Genomic DNA, 17,407 nt, shown 5'->3' on the forward strand with positions numbered 1-17,407 from the left:
TATATATACATACATACATATATACACACAGGTTGTCCTAAAAAGTGTATACACACTTTAACAACTAATAACTCAGTGTTCATTTCTTTTTAGATTAAACCCATTAGAAAGAATAAAGGGAGCCAAGGTAAGCTTTAAACAAAGGAAATTTACCCTAAAATACTACCGGAAGTTTAAAAATGCAGTCGAATTCTAAAGACAGTTTAAGAGGAAGTTTGAAACTTACAACCACTTGAATTAGAGATAAATTTGAAGCAGATGGAACTAAGAGCGACCGCAAGAGAGGTTCCAGAGGGCCTCAGATGTCGATGAACCGTACAAATCAAGCAAGTGTATTAAAAACGCTTTGCCAGAGATTGGGAATATCTGTGCAGCAAACGAGACGTGAGATAGAAATTTCAAAACCAAGCGTCCATGGCATTTCGAAGTTGTCAGAAAAGTTATTTTCTAAGAATAGGTTATGCTCTCAATGAAGATAATCAGGACTGTGAAGTGTGAAGCTTTGTCAGTAGTACTTGATAAAATGTGTAGAAGGTGCCGACTTTCCACGAAAGATTGTGTGGAGTGATGTAGCTACTTCTATATGAAATAGCTCAATTAACCACTACAGTTGCTCCTTACTGGGGAGCTGGGGATCCATATATTACAGGTGAACGCCATGTTAACAAGAGTTACAGTACACTGCATCTTAACACCAAAACGATTAATTGGACTAGTCTTTTATGGCGGTACTGTGAGTGGTCCCATGTATTTGATGCAGCAATCTGTCATGCCAAGCATTCAAGATGGCTTCCAAGATTTGGAATTTATTTCCAGCCACGTCGACACCTTTCTTTCCGGAAATGATGCCACGTGATCTATTTTTGGCGCTTCTTCGACATCTACATTTCAACTCAAGTGAGATTCATGATGACAGGCTGCACAAAATACATCCTATCGTTGACGAAGTGGCTGAATATTTCAGAACAGTGTATGTCCCCACACAGGACATTTGTATGGACGAGAGTTTGTGGAAATTCAAGGGAAGGCTCCGATTCAAACAATACTACCCGACCGAACATGCCTGCTTTGGAATGAAGGTTTATAAAGTATGCCAGTCAACTAACAGAGCCTGTGGGTGCACGTGGAATTACAAAATCTACACTGGTCAGGACAGATTGGATCTTCCAGCGTCTACTCAAGCATCAACTGATGTGTTGTCGCTGAATGAAAACTTGTTTGACAAAGGCTACAATATTTATATGGACAACTAGTTTTCTAATCCAGACCTCTTCCTTCAGCTGCAGACAAGGAGAGCTTAATGCCTGTGGAACTGCGAGGACGCACAGGAAAAACATGCTGCCTAATCTTCACAAGATAAAACTTCGAAAGGTGGAAACAGCATACCAATGCATTGATAGTGGCATTCTTGCTCTAGTGTGGAGTGACCTGAAAAACGTCTGCATGTTATCCACAATGCATTCTGCAAGCATGAAGGACGCTAGGAAGCAAGATGCAGACAGTAATGCCATAATGAAACCGAATGTAGTTGTTTCGTATGATTAAAGGATGAGCGGAGTCGATCGCTCAGATTAGCTGGCGACGACACAAATCGGTGAGAAAATTTGTGAAATGGTACAAAACAATTTTCTTGTATATAGCTGACATGTGTGTCGTGAACTCACATTTGATTTGGTAGGTGCTTGGCGTTGTGGGGGATGGATTGATATTCAGAAATCTATTGTTCCATAAGATGATAGATGCATCAGACCTGCCAAAGTACAGAACGCTGGGACGTCTCCACGCCGGACTCTCTTCTCATCTCATGGTGAAGGGAGCGAACATCTTCCTCGACTCATTCCTCGACTCATTCCCCCACCCGCCAAGAAGACAAATGCTTCAAAGAGATGCATAGTATGTAAAACAAAAGGGAAACGTAAGGAAACTAGATACCATTGTTCACAATGTGATATGTCACTATGTGTGGTACCCTGTTTTGAACTCCACCACACTAAAGTCAGTTTTTGAATTCATGTGATAGTAAATACATGAAGTTAATCTGAGTTGTGCTGTCGAGTAATCTTTTTCAGGAATAATGCCGTATGAGCGTCCTGCACAGAGATATAGTTTAGGTAAATAAACAGTACTTGCACTAAAGCGGTTGATGTAAATGTACGCCGAACATTATCTCGCCCTGAGTGCTGATCTCAATCGGCGCGATTACCGTTGCCTCACGTAGGCAACCGAATGAATCACCGCCGTAAACTGGTTAAAGCGGTTGATGTAAATATATGCCGAATCACTGTCGTGGGCTAATTGCTGATCTTAGCCGAGATGATTACCGTTAATGCAACTGAGTTGCTTGATAAAAAAAAAACCGTTGTCATGGGGTTAAACAATGAATGTTTATCGTTTAGAACGAAGAAAATACAGTTCTGGGTTCAAATATTTCCGAAGTCGATTTTGTATTTTAGGCATCTAGGTCTGATAAAATAATGTACCAGTTAAGTACTAGGCTCTTATTATCAGCTCTTTCTTTCTAATCCCACATCTCCAGTCTTTAACTATGTACAAAATTATTATTCGTTTCATTAAAGACTGGTGTGTGGTACAAATGGTAATGCCACGCTTATACTTTCTGAGTTTACTTCCGCTACTGCGGTTGACTTCCCCGCCAACATTTTCGTGTCGATAAATTAAATATGAGTTAGAATCTATGGTCGGGAACTATCAGATCTGTGGTTGTTAGAAATCAGTTTGATTTTCCTCTGATTAAGGCTAAGATTGATTTAATCGCTTATATTTTTGCCCTACAAATTTGAGATCATGTGCCAAAGTTAGACATCTATTTTCCTCATTACCATTATTTCTCTTCCTTCTGCTCGATATATATATAACTACAATGAAATTTGACAATATCGCTTCTCTATACATGCATGGCCTAGTGCTGATATAGCAAACCATTATTATTCTCTCCGCTATCGATGAAAGAATTAGCATTACACTAACTCAATTTCCTTCACAGAATTCTTTCATTACAGGAAAGAATTTTGAGTTTATTGAAAAGGAAATACAATTCTGTTTACCTCTACAGCGTCAACATCCTGAGACATGGAACTAAAGACAAAATAATGTATGACTAATATGTTTCAGACGATACGAATATCAAAACACATCGCATACGTATACATAGAAGACAAAAATCGATACATGTATGATCAATACTCAATGTAGATCAGAATAAATAAATACATAGGACAGGTGTGTGTTTAACCATAGTTTTTGATCTTATAGCCAGGAGGGGAGATAGTTGCCATGATTTTTAGAGCGCTTTCAAGACCGTCGAGAGTTACCCATTTATCCACTCGGGGTCGATAAAATAGAATACTGGTCAAATTCTAAGGGCGGTGGTATCCACAAACCACGTCCCTTCAAAATTGCTGGTCATGTGTCTAAATTAGAAGCATTATTATTATTATTATTATTATTATTATTATTATTATTATTATTATTATTATTATTGTTGTTATTATTATTATTATTATTATTATTATTATTATTATTATTATTATTATTATTATTATTATTATTATTATTATCATCATCATCATCACCATCATCATCATCATCATTATTCCAAAGAAGTAGCGGATCAGTGGAATCATTTGCCCGTTGGCCAAAATGTGCTGGTATTTAGTTGTGGTCTTTTTAATTTCTTCGCTCAATCTCGCTCGAGTTGACGTTGTTTTTGACTCAAATACATAGAAGAGACTGACCTCCGGTAAAATCACTTTGGTTTCCAGCTAGCGGCGTTAACCAACTTATCCAATTTACTTTTACTAGGTATCTCAACAGTTTCTCTCTGCTATTCCCTATTTGTTAATAAGAACACTAATTGCTGACGGGATTACGCTTATTTTGAACTGTTATATTTTAAACAATGTGTCAGGGCTATATTACTGGGTAATTTTATAAATTCATTAATTTCATTTTCTTCAGTCATTGGCTGTTGTGGATACTGTAACATTTATGTACTTTTTTATATTATAATGGCCATGTCGTTGTGTTAGAAATAATGATTTCAAAATTTGGCACAAGGCCATCAATTAGGGAGGAGTCGATTGATTACTCCAGTACTTCACTGGTGTCTTATTTTATCGATCCCGAAAGAATGAAAGAGAAAGTCGACCTCAGTGGAATTTGAACTCAGAATATAAAGGGTAAGATGAAATGCGGCTAAGCTTTCTATCTGACTAATAATTCTGACTGCTCGTCACCTTAATAATAATGGTTTCAAATTTTGTCAGAAGGGCAGCCATGTTGGGGGAGGGGATGAGTCGATTACATCGACCCCAGTGTTTCACTGGTATCTAATTTATTGATCCCGAAATGATGAAAGGCAAAGTCGACCTTGGCGGAATTTGAATTCAGAACCCGAAGATAGACGAAATGCCGCTAAGCATTTCGCCCGGCGTGCTAACGATTCTTTTCTATTGTAGACACAAGGCCTGAAATTTGGGGGAGGGGGTTAGTCAATTACATCGACCCCAGTGTTTGGATCTTTTCCCTTTGAACGGCACATCGAGAAATTAATTTTTTGTAACTAAACACTTTCAAACTTTGGACACTGGTAGAATGTGTCATATAAAACATCTTTTACTCTTAGTGTTGTTGAGAAAAGTTTATATTTTGAAAGTTATTTCGTGTTAAAGTTGTTGTATTTCTGTAATTTCAACCAATCAATGACGTGTATTCAGCTGAATAAAATCACTGCCCTTGTTTGTCAACAATAACTATCGGTGGTGTATATTTCGTTTGTTACTGTTATTTACGACATCACTCGTGTGTTTGTACTGGTTTTAGCTTTAGGGTTTTAGGGTTTGGGTTAGGGTTAGGGTTCGGGTTTTAGGCTCAGGGTCAGGGTTTTAGGGTTAGGGATAGAGTTTTAGGGTTAGGGTTAGGGATAGGGTTAGGTTAGGGTTAGGGTTAGGGTTAGGGTTTTAGGATTAGGGTTAAGGTTTTAGAGTTAGGATTAGGGTTTTAGAGTTAGGGTTGGGGGTTTAGGGTTAGGGTTAGGATTAGGGTTGGGATTTTAGGGTTAGAGTTACGGAAAAATGTAGAAAATGAACATATTGGAGGGGGAGGGGAAAAATGTCTTTCCGAAAGTAGTAGCTGAAAAACAGAAAAAAACAACAAAAGCAGTAGAAATGCACGAACGATTGTGGTGGTGCCATGAAATAAACATGCTTCAGATACACTCATTTATTCATACAAACGTAACTATGATGAAATATGTCATAAATAACAGTGACAAACGAAATATACACCGCCGGAAGTTGTTGTTGACAAACAACAGCAGTAATTATGTTCACCTCAATAGACGTCATTGATTGGTTGAAATTACCGAAATACGACAACTTTAACACGAAATAGCTTCGAAAATACAGAATTTTTCAAAAACGCCAAAAGTAAATGATGTTTTATGTGACACATTCTACCTGTACACAAATTTTGAAAGTGTTTAGTTGCAAAAAATTATTTTCTAAATGTGCCGGTCAAAGGGAAAAGATCCCAGTGTTTCACTGGTACTTAATTTATCGACCCCGAAAGGATGAAAGGCAAAGTCGACCTCGACGGTATTTGAACTCAGAACATGAAGACAGACGAAATACCCTTAAACATTTCGTTCGGCGTGCCAACGATTCTGCCAGCTCAACGCTTTCGTCACCATAATAATAATAATGATCCTTTCTACTAAAGGCACGATGCAGTTTTGGTCGGAAAGAGCTGAGAGAAAGGAAAAGAGTGGGATGGACAAGAAACAATAAATCATATTATCTCTGGCTGCCCAGTCCTGGCTAAGAAGGAATATATTCACAGACACGACAGAGCTGGGACCTATATACACTGGAAGCTATGCCAACACTATGGAATAACAACAGAAAAAAGATGGTATAAGCACACGCCGGAAAAGGTCACAGAAAAGGAGAAAGCAACCATACTCTGGGATATGCCAATACACACAGATAGAGAAATTAAGGCAAATAGACCAGATATAGTTGTCAAAGATCATGAAAGGAAAAATGCTTTCTAATTGATGTATCAATACCAGCAGATGACAACGTTTCCCTAAAAGAAATGGAGAAACTTTCAAAATACAAAAACCTGAAAATAGAGGTAACTCGAATGTGAAATCTAAAAACAGAAACAATTCCTATCATAGTAGGTGCCTTAGGTATAATAAAAAAATATTAAGACAAATACATAACAAAAACACCAAGACTTACAAATATATATAACATACAGAAAATTGCACTACTGGGCACTGCACACATCCTACGCAAAACACTTTCTATACAGTAACCATAAGAGCATCACAGCAAACCACAGCACATACCCAAGGCACACAGAGCTGCGCTCGGTAGTGAAGTAACAGCACGTTATAAAAATAAAACTACTGAACAATAATGATAATAATATCAGAATGCTGATATCAGAAAGGAGTTCGGACTGAAAAAGTGTGGTGTGTTAGTCTTGAAGAGAGAGAAAATCAAATGTATGGACAGGCTAGCGATACCGTCGGGGGAGGTTATGAAGCAGATAGATGGGACAGTCTATAGGTACTTGCGGATATTGGAAATGGATAAATTGATTGAGAAAGAAATTACACAAAAATTTAAGGTGGAGTATTGCGCAGACTGAGACTGATCCTTAAGTCGAAATTAAACGGATGAAACAAGATTGAAGCTATCAACATTAGGGCGGTTTCACTACTAAGATATGGAGCAGGGGTAATCTCATAGTAAGGAGACGAACTAAACATCTTAGACAGAAAGACAAGGAGGTGCTTTATCTTTGCGGAAGATTGCAAAGATAAAGCACTTTACACGCATTTGAGAATGAATGAAACTAAAGATAGGTGGATAAAGAAAATGACAATTTCATAGGGATGTTGAAGATAAGATATACAGAGAGAAAATATTGCTATGGATGACTAAAAATGACTTAAAACCGGAAACGGAGGCTCTAATCTGTGCTGCCCAAGAGGAAGCATTAAGAACTAATTACATCAAATACAGAATAAACAACACATCAGAAAGTGATAAGTGCAGAATTTGTTGACAAAATGGTGACACCGTGTGACCTATTATCAATCAATGTACTCCACTAGCCCAGAAAGAATATAAAAGACGTCATGACAATATAGCAAGGATAGTCCATTGGGCACTTTGCAACATGTATGGACTTGATAGAGTAAACAAGTATGGACTTGATAGTGGTGCGAACATAAACCCGAAGGCATCATTGAAAGTGATAATGCAAAAATCCTATGGGATTTTATGATTCAGTGAGACCATGAGATAGAGAATAGGAAACCAGACATAGTGTTAATTGAGAAACAAAGCAAACGATGCTGGATCATAGACATAGTATGCCCATCTGACAACAAGGTATGCGATATGAAAGAAATAAAAGTCGATAGGTATAACAGGTTAGCTTGGGAGGTTCAGCAATTGTGGTCGATGAAAAAGGTGGGAGTAGTGCCAATAATTGTCGGAACCCTGAGAACAAGTGAGTAAAAATCTTGAGAAGTACACATTACGAATAGGGACTGCAATAATGGTAGAACACTTACAGAAAACAGCACTGCCTGGAACCGCTCGAATACTCCGGATGGTGCTCGAAAAATAAGAGGTGTTACCTTAGTTCACTGGTAGTGAACAGCTGACACCGTTGTACATCTCCAGTGTTAGAAGCTATGCAAAGATAATGAAATAATAATGCTTTTTCTGAAGTGTTTGATTTTTCAGATGGAGTAAATTCCACAAAGATAGTGCACAAGGTGCAGTGATAGGCGAAAACATTTTTCAAAACTAAATTCTTTATTATACGCATGTCATTAGTTTTAACTTAAAAGATACTATCTATTCTTTTTTATTTTTGCGTCAAAAAGTAAAAAGTTGTTGGTAGGGAAAGAATTTGAAGACATTAATCTATAGTTTTATTCTGTTATAGATAATTATAGTTTATTTTGCAACTCTTCTGTGGTAACGCTTTAGCAAATCTTAATACATTGTACTACAGCTTTATTTTCATATCAACTGAAAAATGCCAATGGCGAGCTTGAAGTACTGTGCTGGTGAAAGAAGTACAGTACCTGCTTTACTGAGCTGTGGATTTTGAAAAAAAATATATACCAGTAATACATATAAATATCATGCTTAATGTAGATTCTCATTTACCTTACTAATAATATAAGTTATATATTTCTATAATAAATTTTGTCTTAGATTCCGTTTCATAGTTAAAGCATTACGTACGTATACAGCAACAATGATATAAACTATTATTATTACTAGTAGGACGTCGAGCTGGCGGGAGCGCTAGCGCATCGGACAAAATGCTTAGTGGCACTTCTGTTTTCTAAGTTCAAGTACTAGTTGAGCACTGAGGTCGATGAAATCGACCTATCCTGAAATTGCTGGCCTTGCGCCAAAATTTGAAATTACTATTATTACAGAATTAGAAAAAAATATTCTTTCAATTTTTTTGTTTGTTTAAGTTTCTCCGATGTGGATTCTGTTATCTTTCCGTAATCGATAAATAAAGTCCGAATAATAAACTGTTGTCAGTTGAATCGACTTCGCTATTTTCCGAAATTGTTAATAATATGTGTGTATACTATAAACCATCATTATCATTAATTAATATTATTAATTGCACGGGGCACAATCTTAATAATTTCCGTAAATTTGGTAAATTAAAGATGTACAAACTTCTTGCAGTTCTGATTTGAAAGATTTTCTGCTTCACTTTATCCGAAAATTCGTGTGTGTATGTGTGTCTGCATGTGTGTGCAGGCGCGTAGTATATATAATATGTATATAATATGCTGATTAGCATTAGAATATACGCGCTGGAGTTTTGAATAACACTCTTGGCAAATCGTGTCTGCAATACAATTTCTATTCACGTTTGAAGCTATTTCAACTCTGTACGCCGCGGGTTTCTCTTATTTTTTGAAAAGATTATTTAATTTAGTTTTATTTAGCTTTGTTTTAATATATTGAATATGCATTTTTGATCATGGCCATAATATTACGTGATAAAGTTTTAAGTTTTTATAATTAACACTTCGGGAAAGAAATAATAGATAAAGGATGACCGAGTAAACAATGAAGTCATATATCACAATCTCTCACACAAAATATGAAAGAGTTGAATACGTTGAATACGTGAAGAGAGCTTCTTAGTAAGGGTTATATCCGTCAACCAATTCTTTTATCATGATGGCATAACTTTGATTACTCCTTTCCAGGTAAATACAACTTTAACAATGACAGCCATGAAACGAAATGGCAGAATTATTAAAATGCTGGATGAAATTGCCTTACGGTAATTATTCTGCCCCACTGCGTTGTGAGTTCATATTTCACAGAAGTCAACTTTATTTTTCATCTGTGATAAATATTGTACCAACCTCGTTGTAGCAATGGAATAAAGGAATTATTAGGTTGTCAAAACGAAAATCGTTGGAGAATTTATTCTGTTTCTATTCTACTCTAATCCCTTTTATGCTGATTTTGGTCTTCATCCTTATAAGGTAAATAGATATAGTAATAGTGTAGTGCGATATTGGGGAAACGTTATGGTGTCGAACGAAAATCCGTGCAGCATTTATTCTGGTTCCTTGCATTCTATTTTGAATCTCTTCGTAGCATATTTGGGTAGTAGATTTTATGCTTCGTTTGCACCATTACCTGGTTTTCGGGAGCATTTAGTAGAGTTCACTCTGGTGTAAGTGGGCCTCCAGTCTGAGAATACATTTTTACTATTCTCCCTCCCCTAGTATTCGAGACCCAGCAAGTGGTGACGGCTTTGCCCTTCCTTCTTCGCTAAGCGAGAGAAACATATCCGAAAAGGAGGTTATTCAAAGGAACTCATATAAGATGTTTGTTGCATTCATTCAATGGTTATTTTTCAGAGCGAGGCCTGATGCAATATTAGAGACAATGGAAACAAGGTAACCAGATGGAAGTAAAACTTTCGTAACAGAATTACTGAGAAATAGAGATGATAGTCGGAAATCGATCTAGCAACTAACCTTATGATACTTCTCGTAATGGTTCCAGATAAGACAGGTGTAATATTTTCAATCATTAAATAATATGCTGTCCCTGTCCCAATTATTTATTTTGATACTTAACCATGTATACCTCCATATAATCGTCAGAGACGGAATGTTTGCAGAAAAATTGCGGCAGTAGACATGAAAGTCTGGAAAACGTTCACTATTCCGTGTTTCCTGGTCATATACAGGAATTTATCTGGCAGGAAAATCTTTGGTCAATCATCTGGCGAAGGATTCGCAATATTTCACCCATATCAAGTCAGCGCGCTGGCAGAATCGTTAGCACACCAGGCAAAATGCTTAGCAGCATTTCGTCCATCTTTACATTTTGTGTTCAGATTACGTCGAGGTCAGCTTCGCCTTTCATCTTTTCGGGGTCGATTAGAATAAGTACCAGTTGAGCACTGGCACCGATGCAACCAACTTATCTTCTCCACTGAAACAGTTGGCCTTGTACCAACATTTGAACTGAATAGTTTACCCATATTTCCCAGTGATGTTCAACTCCATGAGTTTTTAGTTTCATTCTCAGTAAATTTATATATAACACTAAGTAATTTTAAAAGACTAAATAATATCAGTTGTGCTATTTATTATTTTAAATATTGGCACCCACTATTTCAGTTTACGTATATGGACATGATGTAGACATTAACACTGAAACCGGAATGAATGTCTGACAATCAATTTTTCTGTATCGCATAAATACAAAGCGGTAATCTTGCACTTCAAGTTTTTTTAACTGAGTAGTGAACAAACGCTTTAAAAGTTGACTGTTTTCTATTGACAAAAACGTCTTCTTTTTTCACAAACATAAAATCGCATTCCTAATTTACTGGCTGACTGTTATTTAGAAGTGAGCAATGGAACTGCTCAGACAGATATTTCAGCATTCATGTTGAGCAGACAGAATTTGTAAATAATATGACTTGCACGAAGGAACTGTCCCCTATCTTTTGTTGGCCTTTCCACAAAGACAAAGTCAAAGGCGTTGATGTTCAACTTAAACTTCTCAATTTGATGTATGAACGAAGAACATGAATTGAGGAAGAATTGTTGAGAGATGTATGAAATATCTTGAGAAAATGACTGGGTGACGGGTTTACCGTAGAAGCTGAATGTTGAGATAAAGTAGTAATGATGACAGCATTAGAACCTGGATGTAGGTGGTATGCAGCTAGCTACTTCAGAGAAGCAGGGAGCGTTGTACAGAAGGCAAAGACAAAAAGCATGCCAGGTTGTAGTGCAACTACAATTTACTAATCAGCTGGAAACAAAAAGTTGTGGCATTTATGCCTTTCATAATAGTAAATATTACAAAAGGGAAATGCCACCGATTTTGGCTTTGCCAAGGACCCGCGAACATAACTGCTTTATCGTCTACTTTGTTCATGCTAGTCAGTTTATTGAAATTTTGAGGTGGAAATAAATTTTCAAAGATATGTGTTAAATCGATATAAACTTATCCCAAATTGCTTCATCTAAAATTTCCTGCTCTCTTTGGATGAATACCTTTCTTATTTGTACTCTACTCTCAACGTTTCGCAACATTTTGGCATTAGTTTGTGTTTGTTTCCATTCCAAAATAGTTTCACAGTTTGTTTGAACAATAAGCTTCTTGCTGTTTTCACGTTATAATATGTTTTTGTCTTGAATCATACTCAAGTGCGCTATTATTTGAATACTGGCCTTGCAGATTGAGTTTGACAGTGTTAACAGAAAATAAAAATCAAGATAGCGGACTGGCTTTTAGCTAAACAAAAGTGTTGCACTCGTTAATGTTCTCCTTCTTCCTACCATCTCCTTTCGTTTACGCTCTTAATTCTTTGAGGAATAGCAAAAACGTCAAAAAAATTTACAGAGACATCTCGAATAGGAGCGCGGCATTATGGCTATGTAAGAAATAATATTCTTCAAGTGTTGATTAAAATATGTAACTGTAATATATTGGTTCAATTTAATCAATTATAACTTTTCTCGCACAAAAGTTGGGCTTATATCTTCTCAAGAGAATTCATATTTCTTATTGTTCTAGTAGTTTTTGTAGTTGTTATTATATAATTATTCTTTCTAAGAATGATGTTCTCATAATATGATGGGTATGTATATCGTCAGAATACAAGTGAAATTGATTAAGTGTGACAGTATCAACGGAACATTGTAAAAATAACGGTTTAACTTATAGTTAAACTAAAATGGCGTTCTTATCTCTGAGCTAACTGAGAGAAGTATGAACATTTCAACGTCTGTTTCTCTCGTATATTTAAATCACAAGAATTGATAATCCCCTTCACAGTTTATAAAATATGTACCATAATATATTGGCTCTTCCTCCTACAAATTTCTGAAATCTATAATTTTATAGTTGAGCAGAATAAGATTTCATGAGTTGCATGATTTTTATGAAAACTATGGGAATTATTGTTGTTGTTTATCCGTAAGTCTTCCCTAATCAAACATTCTTTTGTAAAAGATCTTCCGCACGGCACCATCTATTTTCTTGTTTTCTTTTTAGGTATATCATTGGCCTATGTAATCTTTATTTAAGATGGTAATGTAACACTTAATAAAGAATTATTTGTTATTTCTAGTAGTTGAAACATCTACGTTCTTCATGCAGGGACAGTAAATCAAATACCAGTAATGTTTATAAATAAATGTAGCTTCAACTGGGGAAAGTTTATTGTAGCCCTACGGTAACTAAAGGTATTCAAGCTCTGACCAACACATAATTTTTTCTAGTATAGGGAGTACCTGAGTGGGCTGGCATGAACATAACCAGCTTCGAAGGGAAGAATGGATTAAAGTGGCGGCAGAAGAGGCAGTAAAAAAGGACAGCGTATCTGTAGGCCAGAGAATCGAGCATGTAGAATGACTTAATACCAATCAAGTTGATAGCCATTTTCTGGTTGTGGTTCTGCAATGTCTGTTTGTGCAGCAGCTTCACCGTCCTAGAAGAGAGAGCAATACGTCATTGTGGAATTAGAATGAATGATGTGATTTAAGGGAATTCTTATGTTTGACAGGTCGAGCGAACACATAGAGGTTTCCTCGTTGGAATATGTATCTCTAGGTCACTCAGTACGATATCAGGAATATATTGCATTCTTTAGAATAAAAATTCGGGAAATCATTCGAGTAAAACTTTAGGTGAGTTCTGATCAATTTTGATAAATCTAAAGCACTCGATAAGATCGACCATCGTTACTTGGATATAATCCTGAAATTGGCCGTGTTCGGACCCATTTTCAGAGGTTTGTTCGCTGCAATACATAGCGGTAACTGCTCAGTGGTCAAAGAAGACGGTTACCTATCGGAACAGTTCGCATCGCACGCTCTGTCCATCAGAGCTGACCACTGTCACGTCTTCTGTACGTACTGGCTTTCGAGCCACTGCTGCTGAAACTGGAACAGCTGAGGAGCATTCCTTTCGAACTGAGAGACAGAAGAGCAGTGTCGACGTACGCGGACGATATCACCGTCATGGTATCAGATGCCTCTGAAACGAAGACGGTCGGCACCATTCTAAAGGAATCGAATCGGTGACAGGGGCTAAAATCAACACCGACAAGTCGGTAGGTTTGAGGGTGGGCATCTGGAGAGGCAGGTACATGTTATCGGACAGCATCGTTAAACGTTGGACTGGTCCAGCCCTTATCCACCTCCAGATGTATAAGAACCGGGTCACCTCTGAGGTGACGAATAAAGCGGCCATTCTTACTCAGAAATAGGCAGAGAGGAAGTTGTTTCTGAAATGTCGGGCAGAAGTGGCGAATGCCTACACCGCCTCCATTATTATTCATCACCAGGCCATTGTGTCTTGTCCCGGCAATTGCTTGATCAGGCTGGAACGCCTTGAGAAAATGTCACGCTGTAATGGTCAGGCAGTCAGTCTACTGCCAGCACCCTCTGAGTGGTGCTTAGGCATGCCGTGGTTGCTGATGCCCAGATATGCGCTGAGATGGCGCCACCCACAACGATTCCTGGACAGCGAACATGTGTGAGCTCTGTTCGTGAGATTGGTCTTTTCGTTCCTCGTGTCCTTGACGGAACTGCAGTCTTGGGTGAAGGAAAAACTGATACTTGGAACCTGATACCCTGAGTGTCATTAGGCGCTCACAGCCCTCTACCAGATGGGCAACGGCGTCGGTGGATGTTACACTCTAGCAATATATAGTGGAAAGGAAGTATGACGACGTTCTCGAGATGACTCTGGGCGTTGAAGAAAACGTCTACAGGCTTCGTAGTAAAGTCATCCGCACCTGCCCGAAAAGAACGCGGAAGTTTCTTTCAACACGCATTCATACAATGCTCGAACAGTGTTGACTTGTAAAGTTAAGTGGAACACCTGCTGTAGCGTGATGGAGGGATCTGGCTATCCGTCGTCTCCATCGTGAAGATCACCCCGCTTCCTTCCTTTAGCCAGGAAAAGCTGACAGTTTTTCTCAGTCTGGTGGCTATAGAAAAAGACGTTGTGTATTGGATGCAACTTAAAGGCTTGAAGGCAGATACTTTCCTCTCCAGCAAAGCCCTCATCAACTTTTATTTTCAGGCTCAGTTTGGAGTAGGAAGTGAAGTTGGGGAGAGAGGTACGGTCTCCTAGTAAATTTGTTGAATGGTGAATGTAGCGAGAAAGACCCAAGCAAATGAACTTACTCAAAGCATGAACCTGTCGGCTGGAATTTATGGAGAAGAGAGGAGCAATTTCCATGGTGCTCAATGAGTTGATAGGAAGAAGCAGCCGGAACACAAAGCAGCCACATTTAGTGATTACTGTTTATTTTTGAAAAATTTTCATCGCAAATTCGGGGCCTGTGGGTCTCCTTAGTTGCTCGTGGGTGACGCTACTCCTATTGGGGAATTTTATTGTTTGTAATTTTTATAAATTCTGATAGTTTTATTGTTTACATGTTTTATGCAACCCTCACCGCTATCCTTTGTCTTGTATCGTCCTTTTGCTTGATGTGCAGATCTTGTGACCTATAAAGAAAGAATTATTATTATTATTATTATTATTATTATTATTATTGTTATGTTGTTGTTGTTGTTGTTATCATTTTCTCTTTATCAGAGGTTTTGTTGGAGCTCCTGAATTACTATTATTATTATTATTATTATTATTATTATTATTATTATTATTATTATTATTATTATTGTTGTTGTTGTTGTTGTTGTTGTTGTTGTTGTTGTTGTTGTTATTATTAAGGCGGCGAGCTGGCAGAATCGTTAGCACGTCGGGCGAAATGCTTAGCCGTATTTCGACCGTCGCTACGTTCTGAATTCAAATTCCGCCGAAGTCGACTTTGCATTTCATCATTTCGGGGTCGATAAATTAAGTACCAGTTGCGTACTGAGGTCCATGTAATCGACTACCCTCTCTCCGAAATTTCAAGCCTTGTGCCTATAATAGAAAGGATTATTGTTATTAAGTTGGCAAGGTGGCGCAATCATTAGGAAGACAAAATGCTTAGCGACATTTCGTCTTCTTTACGCTGTGAATTCAAATTCCGCCGAAGTCGACTTTGCTTTTCAATCTTTCGGGGCCGATTTGAATAAGTACCAACTGAGTACTGCGGTCGATGCAATCGACTTACTCACACCGCTCAAAATTACCGATCTTGTATCAAAAATTTGAAAGCATTGCAATTATTCTCTTCAGATCGATAAAGTAACTATCAGTGATAATACTTATTTAATTGAATAAATATATGTATTTATCATTAGTCTAAGGCGAAGTCAAGATGTCAACATAACATTTGATTTAATAAAATATCATAAAATTCTATAGTTAATTCAACTATTCATAAACCTATTATAAATTCCATTCGTATTTATGACCTCTTCCATGCTTCTCGAAATTTTTCTTTTATTCTCTCCAACACCGCTATCTTCTTCAGCTTTTCTCTTTTCCTTTACATGATTTTCTCCATTTCTTCTTCAATCGATTTTCTCTTTTATATTCGTTCCTTTCTTCTCGCCATGCTAACTACCTGTTGACAAAATCCATATCGTTGACCGCTTAGCCTTCAGCATTTGTTCCTTTTCTCTTTAATTCCAAATTTCTTTTATTTCTCTGGTTTAACTTCAACACATGTTGACACCCTACTTCTTTGTACGTTGCCATACTGTGATGATGTGCCTCACTCCACTCTTTCCTTCGCCTTGTCTTCTCCTTTGTATCTTTCTTTCTCCCTTTTTCTCTCTCAAAACCGCGCACGTGCGCTTACACACACATACACACACACACACACACACACACACACACACACACACTGAATCGTCAGAAAAAGAAAAAAATTCGTCAGAATTCCAATATCAAACACCCTACTTTCCCCTTAAAATCAATTAATATATATTAAATTTAAGTAGAAATGTTTCATGAAAATACAAAGAAAATGTCTGTGAAATATAGTAAGAACGGTTAGTATGGAACTTCTCGTCAAAGCTAAACACTGAATATGGAGCAAAAATGCAAATAGAATATTTTACAACTCGTCATAGTTAAACGTTTATAATTCTGTAATTTAAAAAGATGGTGACTAAACGGAGGAACGAGTGTTGAGTGCGCGATCTGAGAGCGAAGTGAGAGAAGATCGAAGAAAAGAGGAAATTGTTTTGTCAGATAGATCTGGGAGATGATGGTACGCAACTAGCTATTTCAAAGTTAGCTAGTTCGCAGTTAATTAGTTCGCAGCTAACTAGTTCACACCTAGCTAGTTCACAGTTAGCTAATTCACAATTACCTACATCATAGCTAGGTAGCTCAAAACTAGCTAGTTTGCAGCTAGCTTATTCACAACTAGCTAGTTCGTAGTTAGCTACTGCCCAGTTAGTTATTTCATAGCTTGCTGCTTGCTAGTTCGCAGAGATGAAACATATTCACAGCGTTCATCGAATGGGAGAGAATGGTGAATCCATCAAAGCCACCCCAATAACAAATGAATATGCATATCGGTCTCTGTGCGAAGAACAGACGGTAGGCCTGAGTGTCCGTGGAATGAAATTCTCTGATTGCGACATGAAAAAAAAAAAGAAGCTATATGAAGACTTTGATGGGTGAGCAGTAACACGTTGTACTAACAGATAAGACGTCGGAAAAACAAATGCCAAGGTCATCTGCATACTACTATTTAAATGAGGATTTTGCATAGGCTCTTGTACCAAATGCCAGAATTTCAGCTTGCCACCCAGAAATGCGAAAGAGGAACTGGAGAGACTAGATATTATCATAGTCGAAAAGCTAAATGAGCTGATATGAACGAGTATGGTAGAACACAAATTAGCCACATTTGATGA

At 37.5% G+C, this 17,407-nt stretch overlaps 1 protein-coding gene across 1 annotated transcript; it reads left to right on the forward strand.

The window, feature by feature from the left end:
- The first annotated feature begins 785 nt into the window (after positions 1-785).
- LOC106867992 (piggyBac transposable element-derived protein 4-like) lies at positions 786-1,253 on the forward strand. Its single transcript, XM_014913078.1, has one exon. It carries the CDS (start codon positions 786-788, stop codon positions 1,251-1,253), a length of 468 nt encoding a protein of 155 aa, XP_014768564.1.
- Positions 1,254-17,407: the final 16,154 nt, after the last annotated feature.

The sequence above is a fragment of the Octopus bimaculoides genome, chromosome 9, assembly GCF_001194135.2.
Source record: "Octopus bimaculoides isolate UCB-OBI-ISO-001 chromosome 9, ASM119413v2, whole genome shotgun sequence".
Taxonomy (NCBI): domain Eukaryota; kingdom Metazoa; phylum Mollusca; class Cephalopoda; order Octopoda; family Octopodidae; genus Octopus; species Octopus bimaculoides.